At 39.2% G+C, this 20544-nt stretch overlaps 1 protein-coding gene across 1 annotated transcript in view; it reads right to left on the bottom strand.

Moving 5' to 3' along the window:
* Positions 1 to 4043: 4043 nt before the first annotated feature.
* arhgap44b (Rho GTPase activating protein 44b) overlaps positions 4044 to 20544 on the bottom strand; it is a 42334-nt gene continuing 25833 nt past the window's right edge. The window contains exons 15-21 of the mRNA XM_056469044.1: positions 19931 to 20022; positions 14521 to 14701; positions 14422 to 14439; positions 13405 to 13596; positions 7503 to 7606; positions 4273 to 4593; positions 4044 to 4051 (exon numbers count right to left, since the gene is read on the bottom strand). Coding sequence (XP_056325019.1) covers positions 4044 to 4051; positions 4273 to 4593; positions 7503 to 7606; positions 13405 to 13596; positions 14422 to 14439; positions 14521 to 14701; positions 19931 to 20022 — 916 coding nt within the window. The remainder of the gene's footprint in view (positions 4052 to 4272; positions 4594 to 7502; positions 7607 to 13404; positions 13597 to 14421; positions 14440 to 14520; positions 14702 to 19930; positions 20023 to 20544) is intronic.

The raw sequence follows: 20544 nt of genomic DNA, 5'->3' as shown, positions 1-20544 counted from the left end.
TATGTGTGTGTCTGTGTGCATTTGTTTGTTTATTTCTGTGTGCGTTTGTGTGTGTGTGTGTGTGTGTGTGTGTGTGTGTCTTCCATTCTCCTGCTTTGTGCTGTAGTATGTGTGTGTGTGTGTAAGTGGATCTGCTGTACACTGGCGTTCTGCACACACACTGACTGTACGCTACACAAACATCAAGGCAGAAGTGCATCAGCTCAGAGAAGGCAAAGAGAAACACACAACATGAGAAACAAAACATGAAGCAGAGAACATAAAGTCACATGGTCAGTGCGAGTGTGTGTGTGTGTGTGTGTGTGTGTGTGTGTGTGTGTGTGTGTGTGTGTGTGTGTGTGTGACAGCAGGATCACAGTACTGATGTACAGACGGCTCTTGTGCGCTGAGGGATCGTGGGTAATGATGATGATGATGATGTCACAGGGCGGTGCTCTCCGTCTCCTCCTCTGAATCACAGTTTCTGGATCCTGTGTTTATTACAGGAATATCCAGATCACACCACGAGTCTGCAGGAAAACACACACACACACACACACACACACACACACACACACACACACACACACACACACACTGCGTTACTTCTGCTGGTGTACAGACGCTTTTACTGCGGTAAAAAGAGGTTATGAAAGGGAAGATGTACAGTGAAACAAAAGGATGTTTTGCTGTGGTGACATCTAACACTGGTCGCTGGTTGGAGTCCCAGCTGGGTCAGTTGGTGTTTCTGTGTGGAGTTTGCATGTTCTCCCCGTGTTGGTGTGGGTTTCCTCCGGGTGCTCCGGTTTCCCCCACAGTCCAAACACATGCACTATAGAGGAACTGATGAACTGAATTGGCCGTAGTGTATGAGTGTGTGTGGGAATAAGTGTGTTTCCCAGTACTGGGTTGCAGCTGGAAGGGCATCTGCTGTGTAAAACATATGCTGGAATAGATGGCAGTTCATTCCGCTGTGGCAACCCCTGATGAAGAAAGGGACTAAGCTGAAGGAAAATGAAAATATAGTCAAATCTACAATTCAGCCATGTTTACATTTATCTTGTGGGTATTCCTCAGAGACCGTCATTAGTGATGGTGTTACCGCTCATCAGTGTCTTGTTTTATATTCGGTGTCGGTTTCTTTTTGTTTAGATTAATATCTGCTGGTATGGAAAATGCTGCTATACTTTATTTATATACTATTTATTATATCACTGATGCTAACATTCGGCACAAATCAAACTTCACTTCAAGAATATTAGGGCACTTTATTTGGTATTTTCACTACACACATACAAAGTCAGAATTATTAGCCCCCCTGTTCATTTTACCCCAATTTCTGTTTAACAGAGAGCAGATTTCTTCAACACATTTCTGCACATAATAGTGTTAATAACTCATCTCTAATAACTGATTTCTTTTATCTTCACCATGATGACAGTAAATAATATTAGACTAGATATTCTTCAAGACACTAGTATTCAGCTTAAAGTCACATTTAAAGGCTTCACTAGGGTAATTAGGGTAAAGTTAGGGTAATTAGGCAAGTCATTGTATAACAGTGGTTTATTCTGGAGACAATCCAAAACTAATATTGCTGAAGGAGCTAATAATATTGAGCTTAAAATGGCTTTAAAACTATTAAAAACTGCTTTTATTCTAGCTGAAATAAAACAAATAAGACTTTCTCAAGAAGAACAAATATTATCAGGCATACTGTGAAAATTTCCTTGCTGTTTAACATTATTTGGGAAATAATTAAAAAAGAAAAAAAAAAACATTAAAAGGGGGCGAATAATTCTGACTTTAACTGTATATTCAGTTTTTTAAAGAGGATGATATTAGAACACAAACACAAATGAACATGAGATGATTTCTCAGCCTCAGTGTGTGTGTTTGTGTGTCTGTGTGAATGAATGTGTATGCATATGTGTGTGTGTGTTTTATGTCAGAATGAGTGTTACTGTGTTTTGTGTGTGAGGATGAGTGTGTGAATGTTTGTGTGTGATTATGCATGTTTTGCATATATATATATATATATATATATATATATATATATATATATATATATATATATATATATATATATATATATATATATATATATATATATATATATATATATATATATATATATTAGGGGTGTAACGGTTCACAAAAATCACAGTTCGGTTCGATACGACACAGTGGTGTCACGGTTCGGTATGTTTTCGATACAGCAAAAAAGAAAAAAGCCAGAGGATTTCTTTGATTTTAATTTTTTTAATGTATTAAAACTAACATCATAAAAGTTTGATCTTGTTTTTTTTTCTTTTACTTTAAACAGTGATAGAGCTATACTTCCGGGGTTTCTGCTTAGCAGCAAATAAAACAAATCCTGGTTTATACTCAAAACCAAAAAGGTTCCTATAAAAAATAAATATAATATTGTAGTTAAACAAATAAAAGAAAAGAATAGTTTAGTGTTTATATGGAACTCAGTTTCAATCTATTTTTAAGTATTTTTTATTTTCAGTAAGATGCGTGTCCACCTTTTCTTCAGACAGCACAGATCTGCTTGATTTGACTGTCACCTGCCATTTTATAATTATATATAAATATAATTAATTATAATTATATATATATAATTTATATATATATATATATATATATATATATATATATATATATATATATATATATATATAAATAATTTGAGTTAAATATATATAATGTTAAATATAAATATATGTTCAGTATTTATATAATATAAATAAAATATAATAGTTTATAAGTAAAAATATGTAAATAAAACTAATGCAATCTGCACTCTGAAATGAAAGCACAAAATCTTTCACGGGGGTATTCTCTCCCCAAGGGGTTCAAGGAGAACATCAATATAGACCGATCCAGCTTTAGTAGTACAATTTGTATCATCTTAGATCATTTAAGCGAGGTACAAAAAACAGACTCCTATGTAGGTTCATACCTAATCTACAGTCGAAGTCAGAATTATTAGCTACCCTGAATTATTATTGTTTATATTTCCGTTTAACAGAAATAAAATAACATTTATTTTATCTTGACAGCACATAATATTAGACTAGATATTCTTCAAGACACTAGTATTCAGCTTAAAGTCACATTTAAAGGCTTAACTAGGGTAATTAGGGTAAAGTTAGGGTAATTAGGCAAGTCATTGTATAACAGTGGTCTGTTCTGGAGACAATCCAACACTAATATTGCTGAAGGAGCTAATAATATTGACCTTAAAATGATTTTAAAACAATTAAAAACTGCTTTTATTCTAGCTGAAATAAAACAAATAAGACTTTCTCCAGAGGAAACAATATTAGAGGAAATACTGTGAGAAATTCCTGAATCTGTTCAACATCATTTGGGAAAGATTTAAAGAAAAAAAACATTCAAATGGGGGGCGAATAATTCTATATATATATACATATATATATATATATGTGTGTGTGTGTGTGTGTGTGTGTGTGTGTGTGTGTGTGTGTGTGTGTGTGTGTGTGCGTGTAACTACTTAATTGTATGTGTGTGTATGAGTTTATTTGTGAGTGAGTAAATGTGTTTTGTGTACGTATGTGTGTGTGTGTTGAATTTTGTGTGAGTGAATGTGTGTTGGGTGTGTGTGTCTGTGTAAATTAATGTGTGTGTGTTTGTATGTGTGTGAGTGAATGTGTAAGTCAATTTGTGTTTTGTGTGTGTTTATACAGGTATGTGGTTTTGTGTGTGTATGTTTTCATGTGTGTATTGTGTACATCAGTAAGTGTTTAGGTTGATTGTGTGTCTGTGTGTGTTTATACAGGTGTGTGTGTTATTTTGTGTGTGTGTATATGTTTTTATGTGTGTAATGTGTGCATCAGTGCGTGTGTGTGTGTGTGTGTGTATGTATGAATGAATGAATATTGAAAAATGGTGAGGAGCTGCTGCACTGAGAGTCATGCAGGACTGGATCATGCACAGCCGGTTAGTGACGGGTGATGACAAGTGACTTTACACACACACACACACACAAACACTTCTGCTTACCCACTGGAGCCGAAGCCCACCGACCCATGTAATCACACCGCTGAACAGAAGAGAAAAACACCAGAGCAGAACACACACTCAGAAAACACAAACACTTCAGCTCAGTATCACACACACTGCTGTCCTGCAAGGATCTTCACACTGCCGCAATTTCAGATGTGAAAAGAGTCACTAGAGTGTGTGTGAATGTGTGTGTGTGTGAAGTTTCAGCTGATAATAGCACACAGATAATGTTGTGTAGTAATGAGTGCAGTGTTGTACCTGTGGACATGCTCTCTGCCGGGGTCAGTGCGTCCGGCGGCTGGGGCGGCGGCGGGAGGCTGGGTCGGTGTCGCGGGGGTTTGGGTGTGGGTCTGTTTTTGGGCAGCGTGCCGGTCAGCGGCGGCGGAGAGGCCAGCGCAGGCGGTGTGTGCGCGTGTGTGTGTCCTGGAGACGTGAGCACACAGCTCTGAGAGTAACTGAAGCTGTATGAGGACGGCGTGCTGGGCGGAGTGGGAGACAGACTGGCTGGAGACGCAGACGGGGACACCTCACACCCACACAACGCTGCCTTCGGCGGGATCGGGGCCAGCTTCTTGGACACTGCAGGAACAAATATGTGATTAAATATATACAGTTGAATCAGAATTATTCGCCCCAGTATACTTTTTCCTCCTGTATACTAGTGTCCGGACACTAGCTCTGTCTTGTCCTGTCCTGTTGTGCTCTGCTCGAGTTTTCTTGGGTCGAGCACTTGTTTTGTCATTGTCTGGGTGCGCGTCGTCATAGGTGCGTGCGTGTCTTGTTTTATGTGAGCACATGGCTTGTGTTGTCTCTTTGTGTCAGGTGCTCTCCCGTCTATCGTCTAGTCCCACCCTCCTTGTTAACCCATTATTAGTTTATTAGATTCACATGTTTAACATCTGTCTGTTCACCTGTGTGTTCATTTACTACTGCTTATATTCTCCTTATTCTCCTATATTCTTATATTCTGCTATTTCCCTGTCCTGTTGTGTCCAGCCCTGCTTTGCCTTTTTATTCATGTTTTCCCCCTCGGGGTAGTTTATTTTGCTGTTCGTTTTTATTTTTACTTCTAATAAAAACCCATTAGTCCTGCACCGGAGTCCTCGCTGCTTTTTCCCCTTACCGACCGTGACAGTTTCATTGCAAATAGACAGTTAATGTGTGTTTTATTATTAATATTTACAAAAGAAAACATAAATAGTATATATTTACAGTTCAGCTTATTAAAATGAATAGCTATTATAATGAAATAGAATCAAGCTATCAAGTCTCATTAGCCCTTTCTTTACTGTATAACTCACACATTCGGATTAATGAGAAACGAATTAATCTCCTATTTATTTAGATTGTTTTCATTTGATTACATTAAATAAGAGGTGGCACTTTAAAAACGCACACATCTAACATTATAATGAAAGCTTTCGATTGCTTTCCTAACTTTTTATCCTCATTTAGGACGAAATTAGTTGTGTTTGAAAAAACCCCACCAAGATCGACATCTTTAGATATTATTATTATTAATTATGTGTGTGCTGTCTTATCCAGACATTTTACATTTAGTTAGGATTAAGTGGTCATTTAGCGACCCCTCCTGGTTATACATAGGCATTGCATTTTATGTTAGAGTCCTTATTTCATGACATCATAAATATGAGCCAAGGTATTCAGAAGCCGCATGGAGGAGCACACGGCTGCAGCTATCATTTGCTCCTCGATTTAAGTTGAATTGAAGGCACAATCGGTATGTAGACATTATTTTATCATTATTTGATTGAAGTTTATTTATGCTTACGCTATACTCATGTCATTATACATGCAAGATGTTCATTTGTTCTTTATTTTGTCAGTTGTATCACATATATGATTCGGTTAAGTGCGTAACCAGTGATCTATTTTGCATTAAGAACCGATTGTGCTTGTGTTTGTACATATTATTGATCTAGCATACTTACCATTCTGTGTTTTGTATGTTTTGCAGTTTTACGTTATTCCATAATCACCAGTAAAAGGTTCAAACTTATCCCTTGAGTCTGTTGTCATTGGAAGACGTTATCTCTCTGCTAAATCAAGCAAGGCGTTTGATAGAAAGGGCAGAACAATGTGTATATGTCTGTTTAAACATGCACACAAAACCCAGACTTTCACTCCGCTTCAAATCGCGCGTACAGAATCAGTTTAGGAAACAGTGTCTATTGATCACTATGGAGCGCGTCAGCTGACAGTCACGCACCGCTATATGACTGTTTGAGGATTGCAAAAGGGAAATCCTTTTACAAAAGGGAATCCCGCCGTTTTTTATATTTATTTCAAAGTGTTGAATTTCAAAACGCACAGAACAGACTCAAATTTAAGAGTAAGGGGCGACCCCTGGTGGTTTGGCGGTATGGGTTGCATGTAGGGAGGCTCGGCTCTTTAATGTTTATTTGCCACCCTTCAGAGAAAGACTGAAAATATGGGAGATGATAGCGGGATAGAACTGTAAAATACAGGAGAATCCCGGCAAAAACGGCAGGGTTGACAGATATACATTAGGGCGATGATAAGCAAAAACACCCCTAGCCTATAAGGTGTTGTATGGAATAGCCTATCTTAAACTGACCAGCTACATGTTTTCTTTCCCTGATTTATTTATTTGTTTGCCGCATGTTCTCCTGTGCAATCGGAAAACTAGTGTAATGGAGCACGCCATCTTTACGAGACTCGAGCAAACTCCGCTTCTCCTTTACTCCGCCCCGAAGCCCCAGCTGGCCCTCTTTGGCCCAAGGTATTCGGCAAGCTGAAAAGGCCGGCCGCTGGCCCTGAGGAAGCCCCACTTTGGCCTGATCAGGCCCTGGCACGCTCACTTTTGTTATATAAAGTTTATATCAGGCATCGGCACACGATAGAAGGAATATTCTTCATATTAAAAGGTTTTAGTCAGCTAAACAACAGAAAACTGACACTGATCAGCTCAGGTACAGCTCATGTGCTTTATTCAGTGTTAAATGCTCATAATGTGAGTCTGAATGGCGTCTTACAGGACATTTATTGCCATATACTGAAAGCAGCAGCAGATAGTTCAGCTCAGATCTGCACAATAAAATAAACCATCTAAGATTGAACTTCAGATCTGTGCAAGCCAACATATATCAGTGATTCAGCATCTACATTTAATCATGTTAAAGGCAAGTCATTGTATAACAGTGGTTTAATCTGGAGATAATCCAACACTAATATTGCTGAAGGGGCTAATAATATTGACCTTAAAATGGCTTTAAAACTATTAAGAACTGCTTTCATTCTAGCTGAAATAAAACAAATAAGACTTTCTCCAGAAGAACAAATATTAGAGGAAATACTGTGAGAAATTCCTTGCTCTTGCTCTTGCATTTAACTGTATAGCAATATATGAAAATGACCGAAATGGCATTTGATACGTTCATATTTGTATTTCACAGATATAAATGTATGCATATAGCAAATACTGCTGAAAAGCCAGCTTTTTTCACCTTTGCGCAGTGTGTGTGGACTCTGGTCTGACAGCAGGTTGTGTCCAGCAGGGGGTGCTGTTGGGGAAATCCCCCTCTGGCCAATTACAGGCGACGGCTCCTTCCTGACAGAGAGCGGCACAAACATACATCAAACACACTGCAGAATCAGAAACGCTCAATATTCTGTACATGCAACACCAGACAGGCGCTGAAGCTTGCAGACCAGACACTAAAATAAAATAAAAATGGAAAATAGCGATGCACGTTTGAGTCAACGATGTTTAATTACTAACGCCGTTATTATACACAATTGAAAGCTGAATTATTAGCCCTGAATTAGTGTGAATGAGTGTGTATGGGTGTTTCCCAGTATTGGGTTGCTGATGGAAGGGCACCTGCTGTGTAAAATAAATGCTGGAATAGTTGGTGGTTCATTCCGCTGTGGCGGATTAATAATGGGACTAAGCCGAAGGAAAAAAAATGAATAAATGAATATGCTCATATATTCATAGTCGAAAATATTCCAGGGGCTGTCAAATGTAGGCGAAAATCATCAAAAATGCCGGCAAAGGCTGGAAACTTTAAGTAACGATGGTAAGGAGAGAGTGAACTGAAAAGCAGCGTTATGGCGGCATCTCAGATTTCCAACACACAGCGAAAATAGTACTGATGCATACTGACACATACTTAAGATGTTCATACATTTTCCAACAATTCCAGCCTATGTTTTATTCCAGCTGCAACCCAGTACTGGGAAACACCCATACACACTCATTCACACACGCATTCATACACTACAGCCAGTTTAGTTCATCAATTCCCCTATAGCGCATGTGTTTGGACTGTGGGGGAAACCGGAGCACCCGGAGGAAACCCACACCAACACGGGGAGAACATGCAAACTCCACACAGAAACACCAACTGACCAAGCCGGGACTCGAACCAGTGACCTTCTTACTGTGAGACGACAGTGCTAACCACTGAGTCACGGTGCTGCCACTTAAGATGTCATGCTTTTATTAATTTTTTTCAATCATCATCTGGAAGCTGATATTTGTGGTTCAGTTTTAGAAATATAAATATATTCTATTCATTTAAATTCACTGAATCGATAATCGAATTAAGAATCGAATTGAAAGCTTGTTAATCGAGATTGAACACACATCTGAATCGATACCAGTGATCAATAACATCAGAATTGAGAAGCCTGATTTATAATCATCTGACTGGTCCAGAATCAGTTCTTCTGCTCATTTAGTGGGGCTGTGAGTGAATCTTTGGGAAGATAGCGAGTTGATTCACGATTCATAGGCTTCCGATTCAATTCTAAGAATTAATTTAGTAAATTCTGAACGATTCAATTCGATTAACTGCCTATATTTGTACATTTTTACATTGGAGTAAATTAATTAAGGCAACACAGTGGCTCAGTGGTTAGCACTGTGTCCTCACAGCAAGAAGCTCACTGGTTTGAGTCTCGGATGGCCCTTTTGGCATTTCTGCGAGGAGTTTGCATTTGCTCACCATTCAGTTTAAGAAATATAAATATATTCAATTCATTTAATCCATAATCAAATTGAAAATCTAATTGAAAGCTTGTGAATCAGAATCAAATAGACATCTGAATCAATACCCAGCCCTAGAGATCAATGACTTCAAAATTGAGAAGTTTAATTTATGATCATCTAATAAACTGGTCCAGAATCAGTTCTGCTGCTCATTTAGCGGGGCTGTGAGTGAATCTTTGGCAAGATAGCGAGTTGATTCACGATTCATAGGCTTCCGATTCAATTCTAAGAATTAATTTAGTAAATTCTGAACGATTCAATTCGATTGACTGCCTATATTTGTACGTTTTTGTATTGGAGTAATAAAATAAGGCGACACGGTGGCTCAACGGTTAGCACTGTGGCCTCACAGCAAGAAGGTTGCTGGTTCGAGTCTCGGCTGGGTCAGTTGGAGTTTCTGTGTGGAGTTTGCATGTTCTCCTCATGTTGGCGTGGGTTTCCTCAAACACATGCACTATGAGTGTTTGTGTAAATGAGTGTGTATGGGTGTTTCCCAGTACTGGGTTGCAGCTGGAAGGGCATCCGCTGTGTAAAACATATGCTGGAATAGATGGCGGTTCATTCCGCTGTGGCGACCCCTGATTAATAAAGGAACTAAGCTGAAGGAAAATGAATGAGTAAATAAAACATTGTCAGGAATAACTAGTTGAACACATCTGCAGCCACTCTTTGGCAGGATTTGTAGTCAATGCATCAGTGAATGAATCTTTACACCCCTAGTATTTACCTCATGACTCTGAGCGCCCTGTCCCGGGGCTGGCCGAGCGAGGGCTCGTGGCGGGGCAGGCCGAGCGGAGGTTTGATGTAGACGGGCGGAGGAGGGTGTGGGTGCGAGGGCTCGGCGGACAGAGAGCCCTGTTTGGACAGCTGCAGGGAGCAGGGTTTGGGGTTGGAGTTGATGTCTAGAGAGGTGGAGGACAGCAAGGGTGGAGGCGGACTGTACACTGACCAGCGGGTGAACACTGGGGGGGGACCATCGGGACGCGCGTGCGGGAGGGAGAAAGAGGAAAAAGAAGAGGAGAACGAGGAAAAGGAGGAGAACGGGTACGGAGGGGGCGGTCTCTCCTCCTCAGGGGAGGGGCATACGTGACTGGAGTCCGGCCAATTGGACGACGCCTCCTCCAAGCTGAAAAAACGGTCAAGATTTATAAGCAAAGGAGGCCGATTAGGAGGGAGTTAAAGGGAGGGGGGTGATTCTGTGCTAGTTAGGATGCAGGAATAGTCTGTGTTCAATATGATCAGATCCATTGACAGTGTTTGTGTGATTATTACCATGGCAACATTATGTAAATGAGAACATCTGCTAATGTGCTTCATTAATGAATAATTAATATGAAAAGCAATTTATAAATTCAGTGGTAATAATTTGTTTTATAGTAAATATTTCATTGCAATTAACAATCAATTATAATAAATTACTAATTAAATTTATAATAATAATATATAATTAATATTCATTTAATTATAAAAACTAATTCTTGTTTTAAAAACTTACTGGAAATAATCAGAATTATTATATCCTTTGTATTTATTGATTTTAATTAACGAATTAATGAAAATGAATTACTAATATTACTAACATTTTATTAATATTCATCAATATGAACACATTATAAATTAAATTAACATCTGATAAATGTCACAGTCACCAATGATCTAGCCCAAGCAGATCACTACAGAACTACAAATCTGCAAGCAAAAGAACTACAAGATCCAGTCATGCACCACTCACAAACCTGGAGCCTCATGTAGGAAGACTTGCGTTGAATTCATACTAAAACACTGCGTACGCACTGAAGAAATTCAGATGTATGAAACACTGCGTACGCTGAATCCCACGTATATTCTCTTTGTACATCTGAATTAACGTGAAACTGGGCGCACGTGCACGAGCGCAAAAACCCTCCCTGCCTCCTCCCCTAATGAATATGGTAATGAGTCTACTTTGGCAAAACCAAATGAAAAAGCAATAGCAAAAGCAAGCAAGCAAGAAAAAAAGTTTGTCCTCCGGAATTAATAACAAAAGAAAAACAATAGAGCAGGAGAGTTTAGCTGACGCGGTTAATGCAGTGGGGTCTGAACATCACACTGTGAGTGAATTAATAAAGAAATGGTCTCATGTAAAGGTGCAGGTTAACAGCGGTGCACTGTCAAAATGTGGAGCGAACAGCCGGGGAAACAGGAAATACTGAACTAACACCCTTTGAGGAGAGAGTTGCCTCAATTATATTTTTATCTCTAACGTGTCAGAGATTAATTGACTTCTGCAATTTTTACATTAAAGATATTTAAAAATATTATAAAATAAACAAAGTGCTAATGCCAAAAACAGAGTCTTGTGCAGTAAGCGAGATGTTTTTGGTGCTGGTTTTATTGTATAATTTCATATGGTTGAATTGTTTAATTCATTCGTATGGTTCATGTTTGTTTTTATCCAGAAATAAAGCCTTGTGCAACATAAAGAGCATATATTTATGCCTGTCTGACCTTTTTTTTTGTCTGAAACTATAACAGGAGCAAACAATTTGATTGGTTTGAAATCGAATGTCTAATGAATGTCAAACATCAAACTAACTTTACCGCAGGTCAACTGCATGGTATGGAAACCTTATATACCTGCTAGACATGCAGATGATGCCGTCCTATACAGCTGCCATTGCACGGCTCAAAGGTCAGTGTATGTTTTGGTCATTGAATTTTCGTTGTGTGTGACAGCATTGCGTCATCGTAAATGCGTCTGCCTATTTGGTTTTGGGATATAAAAAAAACAAGTCTTTATTCGTTTTGGTTTTCTGGTGATTTTAGTTTTTGTTATTCAAAATAAAAAATGAAAATCAAATCATTTTTGACTTTTGTTTTTCCGTTTTTCATCATGAAAACCAAAAATGAGCCGTTTTTTGATTTTTTTTTGTTTTAAAATTCAAAAACGAAAATCAAAAAATGCTTTGAATTTGAATTTTTGTTTTTTTATTTTAAAACAAAAATAAAAAAAAACGACTCATTTTTCAATATCTGTTTCTAAAATGAAAATTCAATGACCAAAACATACACTGACCCTTAAAGATACTTTGTAGTGTGCAATTTAACACAATCGCCTCTAGGAGTCGCCGATGGAAATAAAACAGACACACACAAGAAATGCACGTATGCCAGACATGAAGTTGAGGTGGACTAAAAGATTCTCTCGTTAATTTCATCGCTAGTAAATCCAAACGTGAGCGTGAAATCTGGCAGCGTTAATACATGAGGCCCCAGGCCTAGACCCAGGTGATTACAATGACTATAAAGACACTGTTGCTGAGTCTTGCTGAAGAGTTTTGTGGACATTATGATGTGTTTTCCTTGCCTTGCCATGTTTTGACTCTCGCCTTGTTCATTGACATTGTCTGCTGCCTATCGCCTGTGTATTTGACTACGACACTGGATTTGCCTACATACATGTGTTTGCTCCTGATCGTGACCGTTGCCTCCCTGCTCCTGCTAATAAACCCTGCATTTGGATCCGCACCTCCCATGTCAGCAATCACTTCACATTACAATAACCCTCACAATGATGCAACTGGACATTTCTCAGTAATTATTATTAATTCATATATTTCAGTTTTAATAAATTAAAATAAATTAATCAAAATAAAAAACCTAATTAAATATACAATAATTATTGTATTCATAGTGATATATTTTGATAATATTTATTTTTCCTAATGATTTAATTAATAATCACTTACATGTATACATATTATTATATAAAGATTAAATAATTCATACATTTATTATGTTATTAACAATTTTGCTGTTGTTAATATGCAAATTAAACAGCTTCTAAATTGACTCATTTGCATAATGACATTCATCAATAACAGCATCAGTGAGTGTGAACAAAGTTTAACCAAAAAATGATCATTTATAATGTGGATTAAGACAATCAGTACATAAAGAAAATATATAAAGCAACAGTTCATGCAGAAGGCAAACTCAGTCAACACAAACTCCCTACGATTGAGAGAATCAGTGTATAACAGAGGATTAAATGAAAATGAATTAAAAATGTTGACAGATTTAACAGAAAAAGGAAGAGGGAGAATTATTTTAAGATTCAATTCAGCCAACTAACAATTCAATTCTCAATTCAAGCTTAATTATAATCATACAAATATTATAATAATAACAGCAATTGGCAATTATTTACATTACAGATTTATATTGATCGTTCAAGCTCTTTTAAATGATGTCCAAATGTGCTTCATGATATGATATAATTGTTATTCATCATGTTTTTAGCTGGCTGAACTGAAAGAGCAGCAGTGAACAGCCTAACGGCCCGGTGTTTCCTATTGGTCGTCTCTGTTTACCTGGTTCTATCACAGCTGATGGGGGGCGGAGTCTGAGAGGGGGAGGGGGAGAAATCGGCTGATTGGTCAGGATTCAGCGAATCATAGGGCGGCGCAGGTGGATGAACAGAGGGTGGAGTCGACGAGCTCTTACGAGACGAAGATGAGCCTCTGCGAGAAACCCAGGAGGTGTCCATCACTCGCACTCCCATACTGCAAACACACAGCCAATCAGAACACTTATATACTCACTGATACACAGCCAGTCAGATCACACAGACTCGCTGACACACAGCCAATCAGATCTCACACTCTTAAACACACAGCCAATCAGATCACACAGACTCGCTGACACACAGCCAATCAGATAACACAGACTCGCTGACACACAGCCAATCAGATAACACACTCTCAAACACACAGCCAATCAGATCGCTTATATACTTACTGATACACAGCCAATCAGATCACACAGACTCACTGACACACAGCCAATCAGATAACACACTCTCAAACACACAGCCAATCAGATCTCACACTCTCAAACACACAGCCAATCAGATCGCTTATATACTCACTGATGCACAGCCAATCAGATCACACAGAATCGCTGACACACAGCCAATCCGATTACACACTCTCAAACACACAGCCAATCAGATCGCTTATACTCACTGATATACACCCAATCACATCACACACTCTCAAACACACACCCAATCACATCACACACTCTCAAACGCACACCCAATCACATCACACACTCTCAAACGCACACCCAATCACATCACACACTCTCAAACGCACACCCAATGACATCACACACACCCAATCACATCACACTCTCAAACGCACACCCAATCATATCACACACTCTCAAACACACACCCAATCACATCACACACTCTCAAACGCACACCCAATCACATCACACACTCTCAAACGCACACCCAATCACATCACACACTCTCAAATGCACACCCAATCACATCACAGACTCTCAGCCAATCAGATTGGCAGAGCAGGTAAAGACTGTACCTCTGTATTTTCCTAATGCTGCATTATTGGAGTGAAATCAGAAGCGTCAGTAATGGATAACTCTGCTGAATAATGTTGTTATAATGCGTCGGTGTGTACCCGTCTTTCTTGTAGAACTCCAGCATCATGTTATCGGTGGCGACGCTGAGCGGCCGGCGGCTCTGGTCCTGCAGTCTGCGCTCGCTCGGCTCCATGTCCGGCGATGGCATCGAGTTGTAGTTTGCGTTGTGATTTGTGTGCACGGGGCTGCCGTAGTTCCCCGTCAGGTTAAAATCAATCTCTGCCAACACAAAACGCCATGAACTGATCACTACTGATGTCATGATGACAGTAAATAATATTAGACTAGATATTCTTCAAGACACTAGTATTCAGCTTAAAGTGACATTTAAAGGCTTCACTAGGGTAATTAGGGTAAAGTTAGGGTAATTAGGCAAGTCATTGTATAACAGTGGTTTGTTCTGGAGACAACCCAACACTAATATTGCTGAAGGAGCTAATAATATTGACCTTAAAATGGCTTTAAAACTATTAAAAACTGCTTTTATTCTAGCTGAAATAAAACAAATCAGACTTTCTCCAGAAGAAAAAATATTAGAGGAAATACTGTGAGAAATTGATGAATCTGTTCAACATCATTTGGGAAATATTTGTCACAGTTTGGTACAGAACTAAATGGGTTTTTATTAATAGTAAAAAATAAAACATACAACAAAACAAACTACCCAGAGGGGGAAAACACCACTGACATAAATAAAAAAACAAGACTGGGCAGGCTGGCAGGGATCAGGGCTGGAACACACAGAGCTAGAACACTCAAGACAAGGCAACATATAATGACGAACTAGCACAGGACAGCAGACATGAGGAGAATATAAGCAGGAGTAAATGAACACACAAACAGATGAACATAATTAACTAATAATGGGTTAACAAGGAGGGTGGGACTAGACGATAGACGGGAGAGCACATGACACAAAGAGACAACACAAGCCATGAGCTCACATAAAACAAGACTAGAACACGCAGCCAATGAGAGAACTCATTAACCGCGTGTTCGTATGACAAGACAAACACTGAAGCACACAACTAGAGCTGCGGTCACACTGGGCTTTTCCTCCCATAGACTTCCATTCATACGCACGCGAATGCGTCAGACCGGAAACACAGGGTCATGCGTCAAGTTTCGCATGTTGCTGCGGTGCAAAGTTCAAGCTTGAAATCCAGTGAAATCGCGTCACTTGACTGCGTGAGACCAATCGAGGATAAAACAGGACCTCTCTGGACAGAAATTTAAAGCATGGAGCAATCGCTCGCTTTTTAAAATGTCTAATCATCCTGTTTAATCCCGCCTCTTTTCGCAGCGCCGCACGACAGAATTTCGCACACACAAAGCCCAGTGTGACCGTAGCTTTAAGCACGCGACCACAATGTAAACACAGAGCCATGTGCTTTGACAACAGACGCAAGACATGAGCACACGATAGCTAAAACACCTTACCGTGCGCTCACACAAATGCAACGCGCATGTTTCATCTCTGCACCAACTAAAACCGAAACCAACTAGACGGAGACGCTGAGAATGAAACAGCGCGATGCTGACGGAACAAAACACAAACTAGGGATGGCTTAGCTGAAACTGACATTTCGACACAGTGTCGAGATCCCGAAGCGCAAGTGTTTCGAAACACTGTACCGAAGCATGATCCGAAACACCCAGGTCACGTGACTAAAGCGATTCAAATCATCAGGCCTTTCAGAAGCGTTTCGAGACCTGGAGAATCTGCATTTGACTGACAGGGTCAGATACAAGTTTCTGTCGCGTATGGCCTAGTGGACCATGCGTGTGCGTGTTGTTACAGGCTTCAAATGACTTTTGGGTTTGAATCCCGACTTATACAAATACTCCAAAATCATGGTTTTATGTATTTTAATCACGTTACTGTTATGGTGTAGTCTAGATAGGATACAGCTGCAGACACGCCATCAATTTAGCATCATTTTTATAACTGTAAAATACTAATGAATATTTTACAGTACTGTGATGATTGGGTTTAGGGTTGAGGTAGACGTTAATAAAATACAATAAATGGGAAGTTTAATGAATAATATAAATAATTCTTGTTAACTTCTGTCCACAACTGTATCTGATCTATCAACAGCCCTGCTTTATGACCAAAACAAGCGATATTTATTCACAAAGTGCTTATTCGGATGTCAGACCAATGTTAAAACAGAACGATGCACAAGCAAAGCACCTTAAACTGATTTTAAAGCATTTCAAAATAGCTGTACCAGCCTGGAATCGAACCCACAATCCCTGCGTGGAAGTCAGGAACCCTAACCACTCCACTATATCACTTGAGGGGTCAATCCTACAAAGTGGGGTTTAATACCTTAATTTGCTCAACTGTTCTTTGCTGAAGCTGTTCCAGTGCAATACATAAAATGACCACTAGGCGTCACTGTAGAGTGGGGTCTCGAAACGTTTTGAAGCTTCGACACATTTGCTTCATCTGTTTCAGTGTTTTATTAAGCCTCGCTTTGCCTACCACTAACACAAACACGAGTACGGTCCGCGCGCACCTATGACGACGAGCACCCAGAGACACACACAATGACACAACAAGTGCTCGACCCAAGAAAACTCGAGCCTGTAATCTCATCCCCTCCATTCGTATATATATCTTTTTGCTCTCGTGCTTTTTCCTACATTATGCGCTCCCCACTCCTATCCAGTAGGTGGCGGGAATGCACCATGTAAGTTGGTCTGCCAACCGCCATTAACCCCACAAGAAGAAGAAGAAGAAAACCCGAGCCGAGCACAACAGGACAGGACAAGACAGAGCTAGTGTCCGGACTCTGCCACCAAAACAAGACTTTACAAGACCAGAGTGGCAGAACCCTGACAATATTTGAATAAGAAAAATCCACAAGCAGTTTATTTAAAGAGAAGTCGTGCAGGCAATGGTCAAAGACAGGAGCAAACAGTAGCATACAGGCGAGTGGTCGGTACAGGTGGCGAAGAATCAATAACAAAAAAAACAGACAGGATCAAACACGGAATTAGGGCTGCAACAACGAATCGATGAAAATCGATTACTAAAAGCGTTAGCAACCAATTTCATAATCGATTGGTTGTGTTGCGCAACACAGGGATGTTGGATTATTCGTTTTTACAATCGTTTAGCCACAAATTTCAGAACTCTGGTGTCAATTTTCAAAACTCTAGACACAAAATTCACAGCCAATGCCAAAATTGCACATTTTTGCGAAACTCTTAACTCTCAAATGCTTGGATGCAACACACACAAGTCAAAGATACTGTGTTCATTGAACAAAGATCACCTATTCAACAGAATACAATTAAACTTCAAATCGATCCCAATTCAAAAAGTAATTCAAACATTAGATTTGAAATAAATGCGTATTCATCTACCTAACATGATGTTATTATCAGCTGATACAAGAGCTCAACAAGATAAATAACTGCTGCATTACTCCTGATGTGTAGAAACTGATGTACAATATCACATGTTTAGATGATGAACGTTTCAGGATAGATCAAATGACATCAGTTACCACAGAAGATGACCCAACTGGACTACATTATCTGTAGATTTCATCTCTATTCATCCTTATTCCATATTTAGGGTTTCTGTGTACCACTTTCACAGACAATGTTTTCATATCTGACATTACTGTACTGTATGCAAGAAAGCCCAATCACAGCAGACCAATGTCAGGCCTGGATTCACATTGACAGAAGGATCTTTCCAAGATTTTTGACTAATGAAAACACCACTGATGTAGAGGAGACCCTGTGACCAAATCCACAAGACCAGACTGATGGAAACACACAAATCCCAAAATAGAAATCTGATATATAGAAATAAATGCAAATTACATGTGTGCAGGGGCGTAGCACTTTTAGAGACAGACCATTTAGAAACTGGTGTTTAATAATATTTTTATATGAATGTATGATCTCATATGAATGTTTATATGAATGTATGATCTCATACAGCCGTCCCCTCCACTTTTAAAATGTCCGCAACGCCCCTGCATGTGTGACATAATAGTTCATATGAAGTTTACATATATATGTCATACATGTCAAAATATTGCAAGTTTTTAAACTATTAGATTTACAGATATGTACATATATGTTACGTAAATATATTATCTATTATGTTATATATTTTACCCCTACAAATATATTACCTATAGTTCGTATAGGTGTCCACATTGCTGTATATGAACACACACACACACACACACACACACACACGTATACATACGTGTGCTTAAAAAAATGTAAACATGGATTTTTGCACTATTCGTGATCACATGGCTTTGCAGACCGCTGGAAAACATGCATTATCACCCCAACTCCATGTCACGATCACCAGCGATCGTAACTTCATAGATTGCTGGATCTCACTCACAATCCTTATGGACTACAAATCCGCCAGTTCTGGACTACATTTTCACACATGCACTTCACTCACACACATGCGTACTCATTTTGACTGATTACACTCGCACCAGCTGAGGATTGTCAAACACACACTACTTAAGCAACACACACACTCACTTCCCTTGCCGAGTCTTGTTATCTGTATAGTGACATTTCAACGCGTTTCCTAGTCTTGTTTGCCTTTGTATTTACCTCGCCTTGTTTATCCCGTTCTCCCTGTCTGCCGCCTGCCTTCCGACCTCTCGCCTGTTATAGTGACTACGATTCTGGATTGCCTTGATACATCTGTTTGCACCTGTGTTGACCTTTGCTTGCCTGACTACCCAATAAACCTGCACGCTAATCCTCACTTCAGTTGTCACCGTCACTCCCCGTGTTACACTACAATTCTGCCACCATATGAACTTCAACTCCCTTCAGGCACCACACACACACACCTGTTCTGGTTCACCTTTGATTACACATAAAATGCTGGTAGCTGATCAAGAACTGACCACTTAGACTATATAAACGGCTCAGTTTGACACTCACATTGCAGAGTCTTGTGGGTTTTTACCCTGTAACATCAAGCAGCAGTTGTCCTTATTTTGTCACTCCATGTTTGACCCTCACCTTGTTCTTTTGTTTACGTTGTCTGCCGCCTGCATCGACCAAAAGCTTCTGGATTCTCTGCTATATACCCGTTTGCTCCAGTGGTTTGACCACTGCCTGCCTGACTACTTCTTAATAAAACTGCACCAGAAAGTCCAGCGTCCTGGTGTTACAGATGTGCGCTAAAGGATTTTAATGCACGACGGGGAGATCTATAATAATATAACGTTACTTAATATTGCAATAACATTACACAGATTCACAGTTTTACTGTATTTCCTGTTAAATAAACGCAGCCTTTTGTTTATTATAAAACTTCTTATTGATTCAGGGTTTACTGAGAGTGTTTGTCTATATAGTTTTCAGGAATGAATGTGTTTAGTTTTAGCTACTGAAACATATCAAGTTCAACCAAATAAAAATAGAAATGTGTCTGACCTCCAGGGAAGAACCAGTCTGCGTGCTGGATGATGGGCTCGATGATGCCGACGATCTGTAGCGAGACGGTGGTCATCATCTCTGTAATATCCCTGAAACACAGAGGTCTGGGCCATTACTCAGGGCCAGACAGAATCTGTGGACATGCTTTGCTATTTCTGCAGAGACTCTTGTAAAAAAACATTAGATTTTTTTTATAATTTCACATAAATCCACAGATTTTTCACAAAGATTAATTAATTTTTTTACAAAATACTTACATTTTAATGCGAGGGATGCTCATTTCAGTTAAATTTGCCAACCGACAACCGCCGCTCTTTAAATGAACCGTTAACTGGTCAGATTAATATTAAATTATTATTTAAGTGAAAAAATAAATAAATTGATGTGTCTATTTTGTGTCTGACACATTAAATATTGCATTTTAAAACACCGATTTATTTTAACATGTGAACATATTGATATCAGAACATGACAGAGCATCTTCACGCACATGCTGTCACCATCCTGCACTTTGTTTCCATTCCCCTAGAGGTCCCCATGTTTCCCCTCTACCTTTGTTCTTCCTTGTGTGTCCTTGTTTACTTTAATTTTGATCACCTGTAACTTGTTCC

Source organism: Danio aesculapii, chromosome 12, assembly GCF_903798145.1.
Source record: "Danio aesculapii chromosome 12, fDanAes4.1, whole genome shotgun sequence".
In the NCBI taxonomy this organism is placed as follows: Eukaryota; Metazoa; Chordata; class Actinopteri; order Cypriniformes; family Danionidae; genus Danio; species Danio aesculapii.
Note: the sequence above shows the minus strand (reverse complement) of the source record. Positions and strands in the feature narration are given on the sequence as shown.